Genomic DNA, 24,287 nt, shown 5'->3' on the forward strand with positions numbered 1-24,287 from the left:
TGTCTTCAATCCCTGAGATTCGATCTTCTGCATGGTCTAACCTGCTGTCAAGACTCTCTACTTTGTTTTTTATCTCTTTTCCTTCTAATTGGTCAGCTTTGATGGCTTCAAGTTCTTTGTTGAAGCTCTGTTTTAGGTTTTGTATGAAATTCTTTACTTCCTTAATTTGGTGTTCAGTGTTTGTTCTCAAATCACTTAGTTGATTGGTTATGGTTTCTTTGGACTCCCATTCCTTCTGTTGGGTTCCATTCAGCATTCCCTTTGTGGTCTCCCTGACTTCCTTCAGCTCTTTGTTAATGGATTCCATGAATGCCTTTAGTGATCTTTGTGTATTCTCTACCTGGTCTCTTAATTCGTGAATTACTCTTTGATTAGTTTCCTCCCTTCTGTGGGATTCCTGCAGTTCTCTTTGAGTGTTCTCTGCCTGCTCATGCCATTCCTCCCTTTCTCTTTGAGTATTCTCAAGTTGTTCACGCAAATCCTGTATCAGTTTTTGAGAAGCTTCCTCATGCTTATGATATTCCTGTATAAACTTCTGGGATGCCTCCTCTCTCTCCCTATCACGCTCATACAGAGTCCTTTGTACATTGTCAAACTTCTCATTTATCCTGTTTGCTATTAGTGTTTGTAGAGCTATTTGGGAACTCTGCTCTGGATTATTCTTTATCTGTTCTAATCCCTGATTATCAAGGTTGGGAATTGAGATACCCGAATTTGCCATTTTTCTTGTGTTTTTCCGGCTTACTCGGCCCATTTGAGATAAAGATTGCACCAGTTTTGTGCTAGAACACTATCTTAAGGCAACCATCAACCAAAGTTTGCATTTGTACAGTCAATAGTCTACAGATACAATCTAGTTCAACAGATACATCTACTCAACATCAAACGACTATATGTTAAAGGACTTCGAACCGCAGAAAAGAATTTGGAAAACCAGAAATTATTAGGATTAGGGAGAGATGTGGGTAAAAAATAGGAATAGATTGGTGTGGGGAGGCACAGGGAGAGTTAACTATGTCCTAATCACAGTGCAGGAAATGGGTTGGGTAGGATGCAAGTAGAGAGAGAGAGAAAAAGAAGAGACGGAAAGGGGAATAAAGGGAGACCAGAAAAAGAATAGAAACATAAAAATTAATGTTATTATAGAGGTTAAAAGACCGTCTATTTAGAGAGGAATGTGAATATGTTCAGAGAAGGGGAGGGACATAGAGGAGATGTGAAAAGCTTTAAGGATGGGAAAGGGAGAAGAAAAGATCAGAAGTTCAGTAGAGCTAGATAAAAAACAAAAAGATTATTAAGAAAGAAAGAAAAAGAGAAAGAAGACAAGAAAAGAAAGGAAAACTCTCATTCACCTAATTCTGAAATAAAAATTATAAGATGGGAAAAAAAAGTTACTGGAAAACAATTATTTTTTCAGAAGAGGCAAAAATTAAAGATTAATAAAAGTTTTAGAACGGAAAAAATTTATATACATACATATATATATATATATATATATATATATATATATATATAAGGTAACAAAAAACAAAAAACAAGCAAAAAAAAAGAAAAGAAGAAGAAGAAGAAGAAAAAAAAAAGGAAAAAAAAAGTCTTTTGATTTTTTTTTTTTTGGGGGGGAGGAGTGGGAAGAATCCTGTATCTCCCTTGTCTGCAACCAGTCTCTTGTTGGAGTCTCTGGTCAGCTTGAGGTCCTGTGGCTTGATTGGTTTCTTAAGTCGGTTGGTTGGAAGAGGCAGAAAAATGCTCTGCTTTACCCAAGATTTTGAGATCCCCTCCCAGGTTAGTTTTCTGGGAGGGTGGTCTGCTTTGAGAGTCACAAAAGAGGGGGATGTGGTGATGAGGCTAGGTTCTGGGTAGAGTTGAGGCCTTTCAACAAACAGTAGCTTTTCCCTGGGGCTATTTTGTGATAAAGCTCACAGCGCCCAGCCTGGAGCCATTCTCAGGGTTTCTGGTTTTCAATTGATTGTGGTGGCTGCTAGAGGGAGGGGCAGCCTCTGGCTCTGGTTACCCAGTGAGGCTAGGCACTCCGATGGCTGGCGCCTGAGCTGGGTGACTTTTCCCTGGATGGAGCTGAGTCTGGCAGGTCACTTCGGCGTTAAGTTCTTGTGACCTGCTAAATGACTCATTTTATTCCAAGGCCTGAGCTGGAGCTAGCAGCAACTCCGAGCTTTGTCGGTATCCAAGATGGAGATCACCGGTGCTGGGGGGGTGGGGTGGCCTTCCTTCCTCTGCTCCCTGAGGATTTAGGATGTCGGGCTTGTACTCACGCCGAGTCTTGGATCCTGGGTCGTCTCTGGTGCCGAGTCTTGGATCCTGGGTCGTTTCTGGTCTGCAAGCTGCAGGGTGAAGATGTCCGCTCTTTGTTGGTTCTTGCTGGTTTTGAGTAGAATCCGCTCGCCCGCTGCGTCTGGCTCCTTCATCCCGGACTCTCTGTGTGAGCGCTCAGGTATGGCCCCCGGCTGTGGTCTCTGCTGCTTGCCACCCTGCCGCCGCTGCCGCCGCCGCCGTGGCGGCTGCTGGCGAGCACTCAGGTGCTTCTTTTTGCCTTGGGTTCCCCTCTCTTGTCTAACTCTCTGTCCTGTGATGGCACACTTGGTATGATTCTCTGGCTTAGGACTGTTCACTGGAACTCTAAAGCTGCTTTCTATGCGAGAGCTTGTTCAGATTCTAGCTTCTCCTCCGCCATCTTCCCGGAACTTCCAAAATTTTATTAATAGAGACCCAGAAATACAACAAATCAAAGAAAGGTTGGACAAATGGGATTGCATGAAGTTGCAGAGCTTCTGCATGGCAAAGGACATAGCTAGCAAGATCAATAGAAAGCACACAGATTGGGAGAAGATCTTCACTAGCAATACAAGGGACAAGGGTCTCATATCTAAAATATACTTGGAACTCAAAAAATTAAATCACCCAACAACCAATTCTCAAGGAAACAACTGCCCAATAAATAAGTGGACTTGAAGAGAAACTTCTCTGAAGAAGAAAGAAGGAAGGCCAATAGACACATGAAGAAATGCTCAACCTCCCTAGCCATAAAAGAAATGCAAATCAAAACAACATTGAGATACCACCTCACCCCAGTTAGAATGGCTATAATTAAGAATTCTAACAACAACAGATGCTGGAGGGGATGTGGACAGAAGCGAACCTTACTTCATTGTTGATGGGAGTGTAAACGTGTTCAACCACTTTGGAAAGCACTATGGAGGTTCCTGAAAAGACTTCACATAAAGCTCCCCTATGACCTAGCAATCCCACTTTTGGGTATTTACCCAAATGTTTACAAACAAGACCAGACTAAAGTTACCAGCACAACTATGTTTATTGCAGCATTATTTACCATAGCTAAGATATGGAATGAACCCAGATGCCCCTCAGCAAATGAATGGATCAAAAACATTTAGTATATACACACAATGGAATTCTATATCTCCATCAGAAAGAATGGCATTGCCCCATTCATTAGGAAATGGAAAGACTTGGAAAACAATATATTAAGTGAAGTAAGCCAGGCCCAAAGAAACATAGGTCCCATGGTTTTCCTTATTTGCAATTACTAGTATATGTCTGAGACAAGCATAAATTGTCAGATAAATTGATATTAGTCTTAAAGAACCCCATTATAAGGACTCAAATCGTTTTTCTTTCTTGCTATTGTTTCTAACATATTTATAAGATGATTACTTTGTTGTTTGTATGTTCTTAACCACGGTATAACCCCAGTTTTCACTGTTTTTGATGTTGGTATAATTTGTGGAGGGGTAGGTAAATAACAAATTGTTTAAATGGGGATACAAGTGGACCCATTGCAACAATGAGATGTACAAGACATTATGTTGAAAAATGAACTTTCCAACTTGGGCCGAGGAGGAGGGGAGGAGAGGGGAAGTTGGGGAGAAGGGAAAGGATGGGAAGGGGAAAAAAAGGAGAAGGCAACAATGTTTGATAAGAAATGTCTTCATTATCTTGTCCATGGCACTGTAACCTCTCTGTATGGTATTTTCACAATAAAAAAATTTAATAATAACAAAAAAGGAAAATGAGTTCTGTTAATTTTAAGTACAATGACTTTCATCCATTGGAATATGGAATTCAATTGAAACAGGACTAAGGACAGGTTGCATTGTCCCAGGGTACTGTGTTCTGGTCTCCTCTCTGGGGATGATGCAAGTACTCTATTCAAGATAGATTCAGAGCTCTGTGGAATCCATGTGACCTGCGGTTTAGATCCAGTGAATTTGTCTCTAACCACTGTCCAGGTTTGCCTGTGGGTGTTTGTAGAACTCGTCTCAAGACCTGATTCTTTTCTAATATCTTGTTGGCCTTGTACATTCTCAAGACCTTTCTAGAGAGAGTCTCTTTGCAATCCCAGTGATATGTGTAAACATCTATTGACTGTACTGTTCATAAAAAATTAGGACTGCAGTAGAAACCTCTCTTTTAAGTCTAGCTATTTCTCAACTTATATTTGTTTACAATAGGTGAGATTCAAAGTGTAACCTTGTATATGATCATGAAAGAAAGGGAAATCTTGAACCCTTCCTAACCCAAGTTCATCCTGGATTTTAAGTTTCAGTGAATATTTGTGAAAAGATCCAAACTCATTCTTCCATACTATAAGAATAAAAGTCTGAAGTTGAAAGTGCATTGCCAGCCCTATTAAGGTACAAGCATGCTACCTGTCTGAAAAATTAAAATGGATGAGAAATGACTGATGGGTAGGAGTCAGGAAGCTTCAGCAAAATAAATATATTCTCTACTTTGTCACTCAATATATTAAACAAGTCCCATCCTCTTATTGCAAGAATCTGTGTAGTTTTAAATGGATTTTTTTGTCTGCTTCTCTTTTTGAATTTGCATTGAAAGCATATAGATTAAAAGAATATTGACATAAAATAGACCACATTTCATAAGCTTTACATTTATATGAATTATATTTTTAAAAATTCTAAAACCTTTTATAGGTGAATGAGGGCTGTGGAATGAGATTTTTCCTCACAAGAGTTTGTACTTTTGATTCTGCTATAGTGAGCCATGGGAGAGGGCACCAAATTAGTCCTCTCAGCTTCTAAAGTACTCTGAACCCAAGTTCAACACTGCTGATGTGGTGCTGGTCCTGGTTCCTTCTCCCTCCTGGTCTTTGGCTCTATGAAGATGCCAATAGAAGGCCATTGTGTCAGACCTCATCTTAATCTTCTTTTCTGTGTACATTATTAATGACAAACTGGACTGAGAATTGTGCTACGATGTGAGGCCTCTTAATTCCTCCTATTACATTCATAATTCTGAGCATACACTTCAGAGCCTGCATGAGCTTATTGAAACACTAACTCTCAAAAAGTGTGCTCACTTTTTTAACATTATCTCATTTCTTCCTTGTCCTTGAGATCATCTTGCTTTTGTATTTTTATGTTTTTCCTGAGGAACAGTAGTAGACACCTTTTCTAACAAATGGAAATTAAGTTGAAGAGGACGGACTTGCCAATAGAATTGGAGGTCTTTATTATCCATGCAGTTGATTCCTGAGTCAGGTGGACACCAGCTGGTACATTGACATCAATCAAAACTAGGAAAGACCCTAAGCTTCTGATCTAGGTTGGCTTGAATGAGGCAGGGGTTAGGATATTTATAACAGTTGAAGGATCATCTATAGAAATGTTTTGTTCTGTAAGCTGGATACTTGTGAAGTAAGAAATTGAAATATCACTTAACAGAGTTGTATTTGGAGAGGAAAGGAAGACACTGACTTGCAGAAGATCAGTGCCAATATAAATTGTATTGTAGATTCTTTAATACATCAATTCAGAAAACCACAAAGATCATTTTTATTTGAGCTGTTTTTTTTTAGTTTCTATGAAGAAACTAATTGAAAATGATCTATTTTATAATTTAGTGAAGTGGAATGTCCAAAATAATTGATGGGCACTCCTCATATATAAGAATTTGTTTCAACTATTAAATCAGACTCAGTACCATAGGTATTTTGCTGGGGCTAAGAAGAACAGAATGCTAGATTGCAGACAATTCTTCCTTTAGAATTTGGCTGCATCTCAGTAGCAGTGTCAACAGGTAGAGCAACTAGGCAAAGCAGCTAAAGCAGGCCAACATCTCACTTCTGCTTTCCTGGGAGGTTTTGATAATGGCTTGTATCACTGTGCGAGGGTAATTAATACGCTGTTGACAGTAATAAGTGGCAAAATCTTCAGGCTGAAGGCTGCTGATGGTGAGAGTATAATCTGTCTCATATCCACTTCCACTGAATCTGGATGAGACCCCAGAGGCCAAATTTGAAGTGTAATAGACCAGTAGCTTTGGGGAATTCCCTGGTTTCTGCTGATACCAGTTTAATATCCTGCTAATACCCTGACTGGCTTTACAGGAGATGGTGATTGTGTCTCCTGGAGATGCGGACAGGGAGGAAGGAGACTGGGAGATCTCGATGTCACATCTGGCACCTGGCATTAGAAACATCAAAGCAAATAGACACATTATTAGTCATGTTATTACAGGACATCACTGAAGCTGCAGGCATCACTGACCACACAAGGTGAGAGAAGTATTATCCTTCCTTACCTGGGAGGCAGAGCAGCAGGAGCCCCAGGAGATGTGTAGCAGTCTTCATGTCCATGCTGTGTGCTGACTGGGACTGACTGCTGCACAGGTGTGAACAGCTTATTATGAAGTCATTGTGGCAGTAGGATGTGATCTAGCCAAATGCAAATCAGCAGGGTTGGGCAAAGATGATATAGCTGTAAGGCTGGCTCATGTCAGGAAATCATCATAGGTCCATGGTGCCCATGTGTCTTAGTTTTAGACTAGAGAATATGATTCATTCAAACAGGATAAGTCACAATCAGTCTGCTCTTTTATGCATATATATACTGGTGCCTGCAGGGATGAGGACTTTCTTTTCCTGTGTGTCCTAATCTCAATTCTCTGTAATGGCTCTAGAAAAGGATAAGATAAAGGCAAAATGAATGTTTTATAGTCCATATATGGAGAATAGAGTTTCTGGACATTTTAAACTGGTTTAATAACTTTATGCATTGGAACATTCTCACTGCCACAGCAAGAGATATAAGCTGTTTTTATATCTCAGTCTGTTCCAACACACACATATAGCCATAAAATAAAATGTGGATTCTCATTGGGCGCCAATGGCTCACACCTGTAATCCTTGCTACTCAAGAGGCTGAGATCTGAGGATCGTGGTTCATAGCTAGTCTGGACAGGAAATTCTGTGAGAATCCTATCTCCAATTAACCACTAGAAGAATGGAAGTGGCACTGTGGCTCAAGTAGTAATGCAATAGACTTGAGCTGAGGAGCTCAGGGATAGCACCTAGGCCCAGAGTTCAAGCCCCTCAACCAGCCTTTCCCCCCACCCCCAGAAATGTAGATTCTCCTTAAGATCAGGTATAAAGCTGAGGCAAACTTTCCCTTATTTGGCTTTACTATGTAAATTATATAAACATTTAAAGCAAGGGAAGCAATTATAACAATGTCCTAAGTAAGCCATGTCCCATGGTTTGATGGCTAAGAGGCTGAATCAAAAGCTTGTTGCTACCAGAATAAAACAAAATTACCTCAGTATTTGTGATATGCCACTATCTCCAGCTAGACGTTTTAATCTTGGACTTACAACCACATGTTATCAATGTACATGCTATGTTTAATAATCTTACAATGACATACAATAATTCAAAAATCAAGGTGATTAATTTATCCAAAATCTGCTTCTTCATGTGGAATACTAATAATTAAGAAGCATGTAGTCTCACATGAAAGGTGGTCTGAACCAAATCAGTGAGTAAGAGAAAGGACATTGAGACAATGGCTTTATATATCATGTTGTTTCTTTCTCATTGGGCTTCCAGTGTGATGATATATTTTCTGGGTCTTCATTATGTTCTCACCCTTGCAAATACATAGGATGATACCCAGACTCTTCCTTTCTGTCTGTGAATATTAGCAATCTCGAAGCTAGATCAGGTCTGAGAAGTTGTCTGTAACATGTATTGAGGAGAGCAAGGCCTAACCAAAAAATACTTTGGGCCAGAGGCGTGTGAGAGCTGTTTCTACCTGTGAAGAGAATAAATTTCTACTATCTTGAACTTCCACAGGCTGACTCTGGTGTTCAGAGTTCTGGAGGTGAAGGGCCTGGAGAAATCACTGGCTAAATATATCAAGAGCCTATTGTTACAAGGTTGCCAGCCTTACCCCTAATGATCTTCACTGGATACTGGTGTGTAAATCCTGCCACCTGCTGGAAGGAATGGTCAAAATGAGGACAGCTTGGTTTTGGTCTAACTCAGAGCCCAAGAGAAATCTAGGTATAGATGGTTTATGAAAAGACAGCATTGGGATATGATAAATCATACAGGATTCTAAATATCTACACAAAATCAGAGCAAAAGAGAATACTCTTAGGAGAAACAATTAGAATGGCTACATGCCTCTTCATATTTATATAAAATACATGTAAATATTCATATATTTCTAAATGAACTCCATGATACAGAACAAAAGATCTTTCTTTCTTCTTGTAATTTTTGATGATTCTGTTTTATTCATATATGGTATATTCAAGTGTACATACTCAGGAGTGTTGTGGGAATACAGAATTGTATAGCATTTGAGGCAATAATTGTGAATAGGGGCAGCAGGGGAGCTCACTGGATATGCATGGAAGTGAACTATACAAGTTTATATATTTCATAGATGGAGACATGAATGTGGGACAGGGAGAGAGTGCGGGAACAGAGGAGATAGTACAAAATTATCACATTATCCATTATCACTGTACTCATCTGGCTCTTTAATTATAATCCCTCTGTAATTCACCTTAATATCACAATAAAATAAATATTTTTAAAAGATCAGTAATACTTATAAACCTTGTGTAAAATGGAGAAAAACATAATGGAAAGACACAATTTCCTAATGTTTAAATATTTGACATAAGCAACTTTTCAACTAAATCTGAGAGATATGTAAATAGATAAAGTCATAAAAATTAATTGCCATGAATATAAAAAAGAATAGCTATTATTGGGAATGCTGCGCACTGTGGGTGGTCATTACCTTAAGGAGGAATTCTTTACCTATTTTCATACACATACAAAATACATCTACAGAAACATATATAGAGGCTATTAAGATGTTAAAGAAGGTTGACTACAAGGTTTTAAAAAAATTTAAGCATAGAGTGAAAATTATGCTGAACATTATCATAAAATCTAGATAAATCCATTGTAGGTTGGATATATTATTGGTCAAAAATATGTATAATACAAGTTGAGTGCCAGTGGCATGTATTACAATGGCCTGAATGGTGTATAATGTTAGCTACTCAGGAAGCTCAGATCTGAGGATCACTGTTCAAAGCCAGCCCAGGCAGGAAAGTCTGTGAGACTCTCATCTCCAATAAACCACTTAGAAAACCAAAATAGCACTATGGCTAAAGTGGTAGAGAACTAGCCTTGAGCTGAACAGCTGAGGGAAAGGATCCAGGCCAAGTTCAAGCCCCACAAATGACAAAAAAATATGCATCTCTTACAAATATCCTGCAGAACCATTTTACGTAGCCCCACAAATGACAAAAAATATGCATCTCTTACAAATATCCTGCAGAACCATTTTACGTAGCCATGCTACCTTACATGCCTCTGAACACCTCCATTATTCTGCGGTTGGGCAAATACATCTAACAAAAAGCCTATCTTTATAAAAATTGTATATTTATGATACACTGTTATGTAGTGCTTGTTTTCTCTTGTGATTAGTCTATATATATATATGTATATATGCATATATATATATATGTATATATATATATCTGGCTACTGGAAAATGTTGCTTGGTACCTCTGATTGGTATCAAGAAAGAGTATTAGTACTAGGTATAATCACCCATGGAAAGATAAGCATTGAAAATATGAATCTAGATTGCTACTGAGCACACACTACTTTGGAGACAGTGGAAAGAAAAAAAGAATTACAATTATTGATCCATTGAAATGCAAACCATCGTAAGTTGAACATTACTTATGTATAAGAAGTGTGGACCTCTAATATATATATATATATATATATATATATATATATATATATATATATATATATATATATATATATATCTCCAGTTGCTTCTCTATGAGAAAAAGGGAGAGACATAGAAAAAGAGAGACAAATATACATACACACACACACACACACACACACACACACACACACACACACACACACACAGAGTGAGAGAGAGAGAGAGAGAGAAAGAAAGTGCATCTTGATCTCTTCTCAAGCCAGTAAAAAGACCCATTGCAACAATGAGATATACAAGACATCATGTTGAAAAACAAACTTTACATCATTGTCCAAAGGGGAGGGGAGGAGGGGGGAAGAAGCGAAGATGGGAAAGGATTGGAAAGGGAAACAAAGGAGGAGGCAACAATGCTTGATAAGAAATGTACTCATTATCTTACCCATGTAATTGTAACTCCCCTGTACAGTATTCTCACAATTAAAGAAAAAATGAAAAATGAACTTTACAACTTTGGCAGAGATGGGGTGGAGGGGGAAGGGGGGGAAGATGGGAAGGGATGGGAAGCGGAGACAAAGGAAGAGGCAACAATGCTTGATAATAAATATACGCATTACTATACTCATGCAATTGTAATCCCTCTGTATGGTATTTTCACAATAAAAACTTAATAATAATTAAAAAGGAAAATGAGTTCTGTTAATTTTAAGACCAATGACTTTCATCCATTGGAATATGGAATCCAATTGAAACAGGACTAAGGACAGGTTGCATAGTCCCAGGGTACTGTGTTCTGGTCTGCTCCCTGTGGAGGATGCAAGTACTCTATTCAAGAAAGATTCAGAGCTCTGGGGAATCCAGACCTGTGGGTTTAGATCCAGTGAATGTGTCTCTAATTACTGCCCAGGTTTGCCTGTGGGTGTTTGTAAAACTTGTCTCAGGACCTAATTCTTTTCTAATACCTTAATGGTCTTGTACATTCCCAAGAGCTTTCTAGAGAGAGACTCTTTGTAATCCCAGTGATATTTGTTTTTTTTGTTTTTTTTTAATTTAATTTTATTTTATTTGTGAACATACCGTACAGAGGAATTAAAATTACATGGGCAGGATAATGCGTACATTTCTTACCAAGCATTGCAGCCTCCTCCTTTGTTTACCACCCTTCACATCCCTTCCCAGCCTCCCCCCTCCACCCCAATCCCAATCCTTCTCCTTCCCCCCCCTTACAACCCCGCCCCCCCCGCTCCGACGTTGTAAAGCTCGTTTTGGACATGACAACTTGTACTTCTCATTGTTGCAACAGATCCACCTGTATCCTTAAACAACTGGTTTTTCCCCATCTCCTCCACAAGTTATACTGACATCAAATATAGTAAAAGCAGGGGTTATACTGTGGGGGAGGGACATACAAAGCAACAAAGAGATAATCTTATAAATGCGTTAGAAACACATGCATGAAAAAAAAAACATTAAAATACACATCTAAGGGTTCATTTTCCTGACATCACATTATCTGACCTTTTCCGCTTGACTCATACATATACTAGATATTACAAATAAGGGAAACCTTGGGACCTATGTTTCTTTGGGCCAGGCTTACTTCACTTAATATAATTTTTTCCAAGTTTTTCCATTTCCTAACAAATGCGGCAATGTCATTCTTTCTGATGGAGGCATAGAATTCCATTGTGTATATATACCATATTTTCTTGATCCATTCATCTACTGAGGGGCATCTGGGTTGGTTCCATATCTTAGCTATGGTAAATAATGCTGCAGTAAACATAGTTGTGCTGGTAGCTTTAGTGTGGTCTTGTTTGTAAACATTTGGGTAAATGCCCAAAAGTGGGATTGCTGGGTCATAGGGGAGTTTTATGTGAAGTCTTTTGAGGAACCTCCATACTGCTTTCCAAAGTGGTTGAACAAGTTTACATTCCCACCAACAATGAAGTAAGGTTCCTTTCTGTCCACATCCCCTCCAGCATCTGTTGTTGTTAGAGTTCTTGATTTTTGCCATTCTAACTGGAGTGAGGTGATATCTCAATGTTGTTTTGATTTGCATTTCTTTTATGGCTAGGGATGTTGAGCATTTCTTCATGTGTCTATTGGCCATCCTTCTTTCTTCTTCAGAGAAGTTTCTCTTCTCAGTGATATTTGTAAACATCTATTGACTGAACAGTTCATAAAAACATTAGGACTGATGTAGAAACCTCTCTTTTAAGTTTAGCTGGATCTCAACTTATACCTATTTACAATTGGTGGAGCTCAGAGTGGTACCTGGTTTATGATCATGGAAGAAAGGGAAATCTTGAACCCTTCCTAACCCAAGTTCATTCTGGATGTTAAGTTTCAGTGAATATCTGTGAAAAGATCCAAACTCATTCTTCCATATTATGAGAATACAAAGTCTGAAGTTGAAAGTGCATTGCCAGCCCAATTAAGGTACAAGAATACTACCTATCTGAAAAATAAAAATGGATGATGAATGGCTCATTTGTAGGAGTCAGGAAGCTTCAACAAAATAAATATATTATCCACTTTGTCACTCAATGTATTAAACATGTCCAATCCTGTTATTGCAAAAATCTTTATAGATTTAAATGGATTTTTTGTCTGCTATTCTTTTTGAATTTGCATTGAAAGCATATAGATAAAAAGAATATTGACATAAATAGACCACATTTTATAAGCTTTACATTTATTATGAATTACATTTTTAAAAATTTTAAAACCTTTTATAGGTGAATGAGGGCTATGGAATGAGGATTTGTACCTTTAATTCTGCTATTTTGTGCCACGGGAGAAGGCACCAAATTAGTCCTCTCTGCTTCTGAAGTACTCTGAACCCAAGTTCACTGGTGATGTGATGCTGGTCTTGTTTCCTTTTCCCTCCAGGTCTTTGGCTCTGTAAGGATGCCAAAGAAGTCCATGTGTCAGAACTCCTCTTTTATCTTCATTTCTGAGTCCATTATAAATTACAAACAAATTGGACTGAGAATTGTGCTAGGATGTGAGGCCTCTTAATTCCTACTTTTACATTCACAATTCTGAGCACACTCTTCAGAGCCTGCATGAGTTCTTGAAATACTAACTCTCAAAATGCGCTCACTTTTCTGAAATTATTTCATTTCTCCTTGTCTTTGAGATCATCTTGCTCTTGTATTTTTATGTTTGTCCAGAGGAAGAGTAGTATAAACCTTTTCTAACCAATCAAAATTAAGTTGAAGAGGACAGACTTGCCAAAAGAATTTGGAGGTCTTTATTATCCATGTAGTTGATTCCTGAGTCAGGTGGACACCAGCTGGTATATTGACATCAACCAAAACTAGGAAAGCTCCTAAGCTTCTGATCCAGGCTGGCTTGAATGAGGCAGGGGTTAGGACATTTATAACAGTTGAAGGACCATCTATAGAAATGTTTTGTTCTGTAAGATGGATATTTGTGAAGTAAAAAATTGAAATATTAATTAACACAGATGTGCTTGGAGAGGAAAGGAAGACATTGACTTGCTGAAGATCAGGGGCCAATATAAAATGTGTGTATATTCTTTAAGATGGCAATTCAGAAAACCTCAAAAAAACCATTTTTATCTGAGCAGCTGTTTTAGTTTCTATAAAGAAACTGATTGAAAATAAGCTATTTTATATTTTAGTGAAGTGGAATGTCCAAAATAATTTATGGGCACTCCTCAGATGTAACAATTGGTTTCAACTATTAAATCACAGACTCAGTGCCATGGGTATTTTGCTGGGGCTAAGAAGAACAGAATGCTAGATTGCAGACAATTCTTCCTTTAGAATCTGGCTGCCTCTGAGAAGCACTATCAACAGGTAGAAGAACTAGGCAAAGCAGTTTGGGCTGTGCAGCCTCTCACTTCTGTTTTCCTGGGAGGTTTTTATCATCGCTTATATCACTGGGGGAGTGTAACTGATATGCTGTTGACAGTAATAAGTAGTAAAATATTCAGGCTGAAGGCTGCTGATGGTGAGAGAATAATCTGTCCCAGATCCACTGCCACTAAACCTGGATGGAACACCAGAGGCCAGCTTTGACGTTTAATAGATCAGGAACTTGGGGAATTCCCTGGTTTCTGCTGATACCATTTTAATACCCTGCTAATACCTGACTGGCTCTGCAGGAGATGGTGATTTTGTTCCCTGGAGATGCAGAAAGGAAGGATGGAGACTGGGTCACCTGGATGTTACAACTGGTACCTGGCATTGGAAACATAAAAGCAAATATGCACATTATTTGTCACGTTATTACAGGATTTCCCTGAAGCCACAGGCATCACTGAGCACACAGGGTGAGAGAAGTATTATTCTTCCTTACCTGGGAAGCAGAGCAGCAGGAGCCCCAGGAACTGAGCAGTGGTCATCATGTCCATGCTGTTTGCTGACTGGGACTGACTGCTGCACAGGTGTGAACAGCTTATTATGGAGTCATTGTGGCAGTAGGATGTGAGCTAGGCAAATGCAAATGAGGAGGGCTGGACAAAGATGGACATTCCTGCAAGGCTGGTTCATCTCAGGAAATCATCATAGGTCCATGGTGCCCACGTATCTTAGTTTTAGACTAGAGAATATGATTCATTCAAAAAAGACAAGTCACAATCAGTATGCTGTCCTATGAGTAAATCTAATGGTGACTTCAGAGATGAGGACCTGCTTTTCCTGTGTGTCCTAATCTCAATTCTCTGTAATGACTGTAGAAAGGGATAAGATAAAGGCAAAATGAGTGTTTTATATTCCATATATGGAGGAAGTGAAGATATGGAGAGAAAAGAGTTTCTGGACATTTTAAACTGGTTTAATATCTTTATGCATGGGAACATCTCACTGCCCTAACAAGAGAGATATAAGCTGTTTTTATGTGTCAGTCTATTACAAAACAGACATATAAACATAAAATAAAATGTGGATTCTAACTGGGCCTCGGTGCCTCACACCTGTAATCCTAGCTACTCAAGAGGCTGGGAACTGAGGATTATGGTTCATAGCTAATCTGGACAGGAAAATACATGAGAATCCTCTCCAATTATCCAGCAGAAAAATGGAAGTGACACTGTGGCTCAAGTAATAATGCACTAGCCTTGAGCTGACGAGCTGAGGGATAGTGCCTAGGCTCATAGTTCAAGCCCCTCATCCATCCCCCTCCCCCAGAAATGTGGATTTTCCATTAGATCAGGTATAAGGCTGATGCAAACTTTTTCTTATTTGGCTTTACTATGTAAATTATAAAAACACTTAATGCAAGGAATGCAATTGTAACAATGGCCTAAGTAAGCCATATCCTCTGGTTTGATGGCTAAGGGGCTGAAACAAAAGATTTTTGCTAACAGAAAGGACCAAACTTACCTCAGTATTTGTGATATGCCACTATCATCACTAGAGGTTTTAATCTTGGACTTAAGAACACACATTATCTAAGTACATGCTATATTTAATAATCTTACGTTGACATACAATAATTCAAAAAAGCAAGGCAATTAATTTAACCAAAATCTGCTTCCTCATGTGGAACACTAATAATTAAGAAGCATGTAGTCTCACATGGAAGGTGGTCAGAACCAAATCAGTGAGTAAGAGAAAGGACATTGATACAATGTCTTTATAAATCATGTTGTTTCTTTCTCATTGGTCTTCCAGTGTTATGATATCTTCTCTGGGTCTTCATTATTTTATGATATCTTCTCTAGGTCTTTACTATTTTATGTTCTTACCCTTGCAAATAAATAGGATGATACCCAGACTCTTCCTTTCAGTTTGTGAATATTAGCAATCTCGAAGCTAGATCAGGTCAGAAAGCTATCTGTAACAGGCATTAAGGAGAGCAAGGCAGACTGAGAGCTCATCCTCCTAACCAGAAAAATTGCTTTGGGCCAGAGGCCTGTGAGAGCTTTTTCTACATGTGAAGAGAATGAATTTCTACTATCTTGAACCTCGACTGGCTGACTTGGTGTTCCAGTGGTCTGCAGGTGAAGGGCCTGGAGAAATCACTGGCTAAATATATCAAGAGCCTATTGTTACAAGGTTGCCAGCCATACCCCTAATGATCTTCACTGGATACTGGTATGTAAATCCTTCCACCTGCTGGAAGGAATGGTCAAATTGAGGACAGCATGGTTTGGTCTAAGTCAGAGCCCAAAAGAAATCTATGTGTAGATGGTTTATGAAAAGACAACATTGGGATATGATAAATCATACAGGATTCTAAATATCTGCACAAAATCAGACCAAAAGAGAATACTCATAGGAGAGAAACAATTAGACAGAATGTCTACATGCTTATTCATGTTTATATAAAATTACATGTAATTTTATACATGCCATTCCACAAACCAGTTTATGAACACAATACCTCTTCAGTGTCATCCCTTTTAAAATTCTCACCCACTCACACCACATGTAGCTTCATGTTTTTTTTTTAACAATTTTTCTTTGTTTTGTTTTATTTTTTGTTGGTGGTGGGGCCTGAACTCTGGGTGCCGGCCCTATCCCTCAGCTCTTCAGTTCAAGGGGAACGTTCTCCCACTTGAGCCACAGTGACACTCCCGGCTTTTTCTGCTTATGTGGTGCTAAGAAATCGAACCCAGGGCTTCATTCATGCAACGCAAGCACTTTCCCACTGAGCCACCTTCCTAGCCCATGAATGTTAAATTTTAAGTTATGTTTTGAAATTGTTGCCGTTACAACTAAGTGATTCATGCATACAATGCATTTTGAGATATGTCAGCGCCCTTCAACTTGCCCTTTCCCTTGTTTTTATCAGTTCTGTGGCATATGCACTGCATTTTGACCTGCATTCTACTCATTTCATCTATTTTTTCTGCCACCTCTTTCCTCCTGATCTCAAACACTCTTTCAAGTACATTTCCTAGCACTCAGATTTTTACACCTTAACTTGATCTCAGAAAAGCAGTTTTAATATATTTCAAATCATTTCTAACAGTTTCATAATTTGCCTAACAGTGATGAAATAAAATTAGTACAATTAATAATTTCCATACTTTTGGTGATTGTTTGTGTGTGTGTGTGTTTGTGCATTCGAGTCATGGTACTTGAACTCAAGACCTGGGCATGGTCCTTGCATTTTTGTGTTCAAAACTAGTGCACTACCACTTGAGCCACAGCTCTACAACTAGCATTTTTGTTAATTGGAGCTAAAAATTTCATAGTCTCTGTTTCCTGGGCTGGCTTTGAGCCATTGATCCTCAGATCTCAGTCAGCTGAGGGATTAAGAATTAGGATTTCGAGAGAGAATAAATAGCCAAACAATTCTAGGCAAAAAAGGAATACTAATATAAACTCAATCCCAAGACTCAAGCTCTACTATGAGCTATACTAAAAAAAATCTTGGTATTGATACAAAAATAATCCCAAAGATGAATAGAACAGACTAGAAGAACTAGAAATAAAATCATATATTTGATATGGTTTGATTTGGAGTTAAAGTATACCCTGGGAAAATGATAGCTTCTTCAATAAATGAATTTGATAAAACTGAGCATCCATATGCAGGAAACTAAAAATCCATCCCTGTTTATCACCATGTACAAATATCAACTCATAGAAGATCAAGGACCTCAACATTAGACCTGAAAGTTTGAAATTACTACAAGAGAGAGAATAGGAGAAATATTAAAACTCATTGACATAGGCAGAAAGATTTAGGATAATGTTTCAAAGGCATACCAGATAGGGGAGAAACTTGACAAATGGGATTGCATCAGACTAAAAAGTTTCTGCACAGCAAAGGACATAGTTACTAAACTAGAAAGATAGCCAACAGACTATGAGAAGATCTTTGACAGCAATACATCAGACAAAGCCTAATATCCAAACTATATAAAGAACTTAAGAAACTACTCCCTCCCCAAACTAGTAATTCAGTTAGTTAATGGGCAAAGAGCTAAGGATAGATGACTTAGCAGATGAGGTAAGAATGGCAAAGGAACTCATAGGAAATGCTCATCATCCCTGGCCATAGAGGAAATGAAAAATAAAACCAACTCCTAGATTCCATCTCACTCCAGTAAGATTGGCCAACATTGTGAATTCAAATAACAAATGTTGGCGGGGATGTGGAGGAAAGGCAATCTTATTGCACTTTTGGTGTGAATGTAAACTGACACGACGACTCTGGAACAGTCTGGAGGTTCCTCACAAAATGAAACATAGATCTTCCTTGAAACCCAGCCATACCTCTCTGCATCTGCCCTGAACCTCACAAGCCAGTGTACCATATAGACACTTGCACATCCATGTTCATTGCCAAACTATTCAAAATAGCCAAGTTGTGAAAAGAGCCGAGATGCCCTACAATAGATGGACCGTTAAAATGTGTTACCTATTTACAAAGGAATTGTACATAATCATTAGAAAAAATAAAATTATGTCATTTGCCTGGAAATGGATGGACCTAAGAAAAATCATGTTGTGTGGTATGCCAAGCTCAGAGAGGGAAGTACTACATTTTTTCTTTCATGTGAGGGGTCTATAGCTAAAATATAGGTCTCTAGGCATGTACACAAAGACACAATGCCTGTGAACTTATTTTTTACTTGAAACATATATTTTTTATTGAAAATATATTGTACAGGGGGATTACAGTTACATGAGCAAGGTAATGAGCTCATTTCCTATCCAGAAATTTTACCCCCTTATTTATTCCCCTACCATTCCTTTTCTCCCCACCTCCCCAACTCCTCCAGACCAACCCTCCAGCAAAGTTATAATGTTCATTTTCAACATAGTGTCTTGTACATCTCGTTGTTACAATGGGTCATCCTGATCCTTATTTCTGACCATACTAAATAACATTTATAAAAAGGAACTCAAAAACATAAAAAGACATATTTTCTTTATTACTGTTTTGTTTTCTTGTATTGTTTGTTAGTTCATATAACTTGGGAGGGTAAGGAGAGTCACAGAAATGTAGGCACAAAAGGTGAACAAATGCAGCAATGGTACTCATGGACACTATGTTGAAAATGAGCCATAAATCTTGTGGATGGTCCTTTATGGAGGAAGCTTTGGAGAAACTAGGAACTCAAGGAACATTCCTCAATATAATAAAGGCTATATAAAACAAACCTACAGTCAGCATTATACTAAATGGTGAATAGTTAAAACTATTTCCTCTAAAGATTATGACAAGGTGGTCTGCTCTATCCACTCTCTTCATAATAAAGGATTGGGAGGATTAACAATGTGATTAACAAAGGATGGAAGAATGACAGTCTCTTCAACAAATGGTGCTGTCAGAATTGGCTCTATATGTGCAGAAACATTAAAACTGAATTTAAATCCTTATATATCACCCTGAACCAGAATCCACTCCAAATGGATCAAAGACCTTGAGCTTCAAACCCCAGTACAACCAATCTGACCAGCTTCACAGTATATTCGTGTGAGTTTTATGCCACTTCACCTATAGCAACGATTGGTTACAGTCCTGTTTCTTCAATATTTAACAGGTCTTCCAATCTTCAGCTTACTTTACAAGAACTCCCTCTGACCTTTGATCATACATTCTCAAATTTTTTAGCCTACGATCTCTACTGCTCATTGTCAAAATTTTTCTTGGAATGGGAGAATTTCATCCTGCTCTCCTCTACCTCTTACTTCTAATCCTCCTTCCCACTTTCTCCCTCCTGTTCCTCTCAAGGACAATATTTTGAGGGAGTTAAATTGGAAAGTTCTTTTAAGAGTACATGATTGCATTATTTTTGTTAGTTGTGGGGCTTGAACCCTTGGCCTGGGCACTGTCCCTGTGCTCTTCAGCTCTTCAGCTAAAGGCAAGCACTCTACCATTTCCTGTATTCTGGTTGATTGGAGATAAGTGTCTCCTGGACTTTCCTGTCTGGAATCACTTTGAACTGTGATCCTCATATCAGCTTCCTGAGTAGCTTGGATTACAGACCTGAGCCACCTGCTCCCAGCTCCATGATTGTATTTTTTTACTGCTGTTGATGGAAGTGAGTCTTGAACTCAGGGACTGGGTGTTGTCCTTCAGCTAGTACTCTACCAGTTGAGCATCAGCTCCATTTCTATTGACTTTAATACAGTAGGTTTATCTGTAAAATTCACAATCCTAACATGATTAGAAGCAAGATAATATGAGTATATTATAATACATCTAAAAGTCAACATCTATTCACGATATTCAAAAGCTACTAATGTCAAAGGAAGACAGAAATAATTAACAAGTACCAAAATGGTTTGAAATATATGTAAAAAATCGATGACAAGTATAATAATAAGTGGTGAAATATTTTAACATTTTCCCCATCAGATTGTTTTAAATGTTGAAATATTTAGTATCATATCCTCACATACAAAATTATACAGGATGTTCTCCTCCAAATTCTATAAAGCAAGAGGTAAAAGAAGACATTAAATTAGAAGTGAAGAATCCAGGTATTTTCTTTTACTGATGAAATTTGTACAAATATATTAAAATGATTAAAATAAATCATAGGATATAATAATATCTTATTAGAGTCTCTGCAAACACAGTGAATAGGAAAATATCTCTTTTAGAGTAAAGAAGACACAGCTACTCAAATGTATTTTCATAGTCATATATTGGAGTAAACCATCATTTTACATTTTCTCTAGGTTGAAACAGAATCAAACTATGCAAAATTAAAATTCCCTAAAAGAATATTTAAAGTACAAAATGCAAATCTAGAATTTCCATGGCAATTTAAGACACTCAGGATAGCCCAGAAAGTATTAAGCTCAGAAATCTGCCCTTATGTTTTCCAACCTTATTTTCATTTTTGTCTTAGAGCATTGTGGTTAAGTCAGTGTACATGCAGTAAGTGCAGACAGTAAAATAGTCAAGTTGAAAGCTCAAACAGGTAAAGCACATCTTCTGATTCATGGAATTGTAAGCCCTCTGTGCAGCTCCTTAATAATAACAATAAAAATGTCAGTAGCCAAGTACTAGTGGCTCATTCCTGTAATCCTAGCTAGTCTTGAGGCTAAGATCTGAGGACTGATGTTGGTAGCCAGCCTGAATAGAAGAGTGTATGAGACAATTATATCCAATTAAGAGTATAAAAAATCAGAAGTGGAGCTGTGGATCAAGTGGTAGAATGCTAGCTTTGAACACAAAAAGCTCAAGGAAGAAGCAAGGTCTTTCCTTGAGTTCCAGCCCCAGGACAAGAACCAAACTGAAAACAAACCAAAAAGAAAAGGAGTAAGGAACTGGTCCACCATATACAACCTGGTGATTTCTAACAAAAGAATGGAGTGGGGATACATTGGTATAATATTGTTTTGCTGTGCTGTGCAGATTCTTCAAATCATTTATTTGTGGAAAACATCAGTATTTCCTGTAGAGTTTCTGCCTGATGAATCCTACTGAACGTGGACAGTTAGAATAGACTACATTATAATGTACTGAAACCTGCAGGCAGATGCTAGGGCAGAGGGGAGGAATGGAGGATCACCTGTCAAGATCAATCTAAAACAGTTGAGAGCATTGGTACTCACCCCTAGATTTCTAGACAGGGAAAGCCCTAAGTAAGGCCTCCAGTTTCACAAGTAGATGATGTGGGTCTGAGGGACACCAGAGAATTCTTCAGTTCTGTGTTTAGCTTCACTCAATAACATAAGCCAGTCTTGGAATGGCTATAGGATAATAATTTCTTCTATTAAAAAGAAACACTACTTGCTTGAATTAACTTGCATGTCTCAATTTTACAAAAGAACCCCAAATAACACTCTCAAAGTTTCCTCCCTTGTTATGATTTGTGTGCTCTATTGAATCAGGAAAGGTATTGCCAAGTGTGTACTGCTGCAGACAGAGAGGTAGACTACAGGGAATTCTGCCAAGATGATTCTACTAAAATCTTCTAGTGGCCTTCAGGTTCTGGTTGTATCTGAGAAGCTGTGTCATCAGGTGGAGGCACCAGGAAGGGCAGTTGGGACAGCCTAGCCTCTCACCTTACTTCCCTGGGAGTTTAATGTTATGGCTTGTATCACTGTGAGTGGGTAGCTACTATGATTTTGAAAGGAATAAGTGGAGAAATCTTCAGGTTGCAGGCTGCTTATGGTGAGAGTAAACTCCGGGCCAGATGCACTGTCCTTGAATAAGGATGGGACCAGAATGGTAATTACTTTGCACCATACATGAGGAGCTTAAGAGCTTTCCCTGATTTCTGCTGAAACTAGTCTAAAGAAATGCTAATACCCCTTCCTCATGTAATTGTAACCCCTCTGTACAGTATTTTCAAAATAAATAAATAAATAAATAAGAAATGCTAATACCCATACCGGCCCTGTAATCCATGGAAACTCTGTCTCCTAGAGATGTATACAGAGAGGATAGAGACTCCGCATTTGTATGTCACATCTCGCACCTGGCAGTGGAAACAGAAAACAAATACCCTCCTTGATAATCATGTTACATGAGGCCTTCCTTGCAGTATCAGAGAGCCCCAACTGTACTAGGCTGAGTAAATCACAAGAATTGTTCTTCCTTACCTGGGAGCAAGAGCCGCAAGAGCCCCAAAGCTGAGCAGTGACCTTCATGTCCATGCTGTGTGCTGACTGGGACTGACTCCTGCACAGAGTGTGAGCAGACTATGAAGTGCTCAGGGCAGTGGGCTGTGCTATGGGCACATGCAAATCAGCAGGGGCAGGCAGAACTGGGCACCTCTGCAGGATTGGCTCAACTCAGTGAATCACCACAGGCCTTGCATCCACAGGTTTCCTAGACTAGAAAAGAGAAACCTGAAGTTGCCTGCAGAGTTTGGGAGATGATTTGATGGTAGAAGACAATTTTATGACTATATTCAGAAGTTATAATGCACAGAAGCAACAGATGTAATAGAGTATTTCATATATATATATATATATATATATATATATATATATGTAGAAACATTCTTGTATCTACTTAGATCTTTTATTCACTCTCATTCATTCTTCCTGGAAAAAAAAATCAATGTGTTTTCGTTATTAAGTACTTATGCATTGAAACTTTTCTTTCTTTTTCTCCTTTCCTTTTCACCTTCCCTTCCCTTCCCTTCCCTTCCCTTCCCTTCCCTTCCCTTCCCTTCCCTTCCCTTCCCTTCCCTTCCCTTCCCTTCCCTTCCCTTCCCTTCCTTCCCTTCCCTTCTTCCCTTTTTATTTTTATGGTTGTGGGGCTTGGACTCTGGCCCTGGGCACTGTCCCTCAGCTCTTCAGCTCAAGGCAAACACTCTACCACTGGAGCCACTGTGCCACTTCCTGTTTCCAGTGATTTATTAGAGCTAAGAGTCTCAAGGACTTTCCAGCCTGGGCTGACTCTGGACAACAATCCTCAGATCTCAACCTCCTGAGTAGCTAGGATGGCAGATTTGAGTCACTAGTGCATAGAAGGAAAAGAAATCTTTTTTTTTTGGGGGGGGTGCAGTGATGGGCCTGAACTCTGGGCCTGGGCGCTGTCCTTCAGCTCTTCAGCTCAAGGCTAGCACTCTACCACTTGAGCCACAGCGCCACTTCCGGCTTTTTTCTTTTTGCTTATGTGGTGCTGAGGAATCAAACCCAGGGCCTCAGTCATGCAAGGCAAGCGCTCTACCACTGAGCCACCTTCCTAGCACCAGGAAAACAAATCTTAAAACTATAAAGTATTTGCCTTTTTTTGAGTTGTAATATTGTTTTGCATCTGATTTGCTTTATCAAGAAATTATTTCAGTTGTTTGTTGGCATGTAAGATCATGAACAACTTGTGATGTTTCATACAATTTCCAGCTTCTGATAGTTTTCTGCAAACGAATTCATTGATTTTGTTATTTTTTTTAAAAGTTCATAATCCCAGATTGGTAGAAACAACTTACAATCAAATTTAAGTGAGTTGTAATGTTATTACTTAGGTAGACTATTTCTGAGAGTTGGGGAAAATTGACCATTGTTGACAGTCAGCTAACTCAATCCATCATTATGATCATTATGATTGTGTGTGGAAGCTCAAATCCCTGTTCCTTCCCTTCTTTCCTAAAGAGTTCATCATTAGGTCATCCTTTGATTATATTTGGTGAACTGGAGAGACTTGTATAATTCTTGACATAAGCAGGCTGACAGGTGACCAGAAGCAAGGCCTGGAGAATTCCTCTGGAGAGACAGTTGGGTCAGGTGAGAGCATCAGCCACTTACCCTGGCTTTTTCCACAGGGTGGAGAATCACAGGATTATGTGCTCAAAAACCTAGGACAGCCTCACTGAACCAGAGAATGCCACACTCCTCC

The 24,287-nt window shown here is 38.7% G+C and overlaps 1 gene segment (V, D, J or C); it reads right to left on the reverse strand.

Annotated features, from left to right (window-relative positions):
* Nucleotides 1-5,324: 5,324 nt before the first annotated feature.
* On the reverse strand, nucleotides 5,325-22,621 carry LOC138825174 (immunoglobulin kappa variable 1-16-like). The segment is given in 7 exon segments: nucleotides 5,325-6,461; nucleotides 6,580-6,953; nucleotides 8,226-8,268; nucleotides 14,169-14,260; nucleotides 14,379-14,621; nucleotides 22,334-22,419; nucleotides 22,544-22,621. Coding segments are annotated over 2 exon segments (432 nt in total).
* Nucleotides 22,622-24,287: the final 1,666 nt, after the last annotated feature.

This window comes from Dipodomys merriami, unplaced genomic scaffold, assembly GCF_024711535.1.
Source record: "Dipodomys merriami isolate MVZ:Mamm:240054 unplaced genomic scaffold, mDipMer1.0.p SCAF_136, whole genome shotgun sequence".
Classification (NCBI taxonomy): Eukaryota; Metazoa; Chordata; class Mammalia; order Rodentia; family Heteromyidae; genus Dipodomys; species Dipodomys merriami.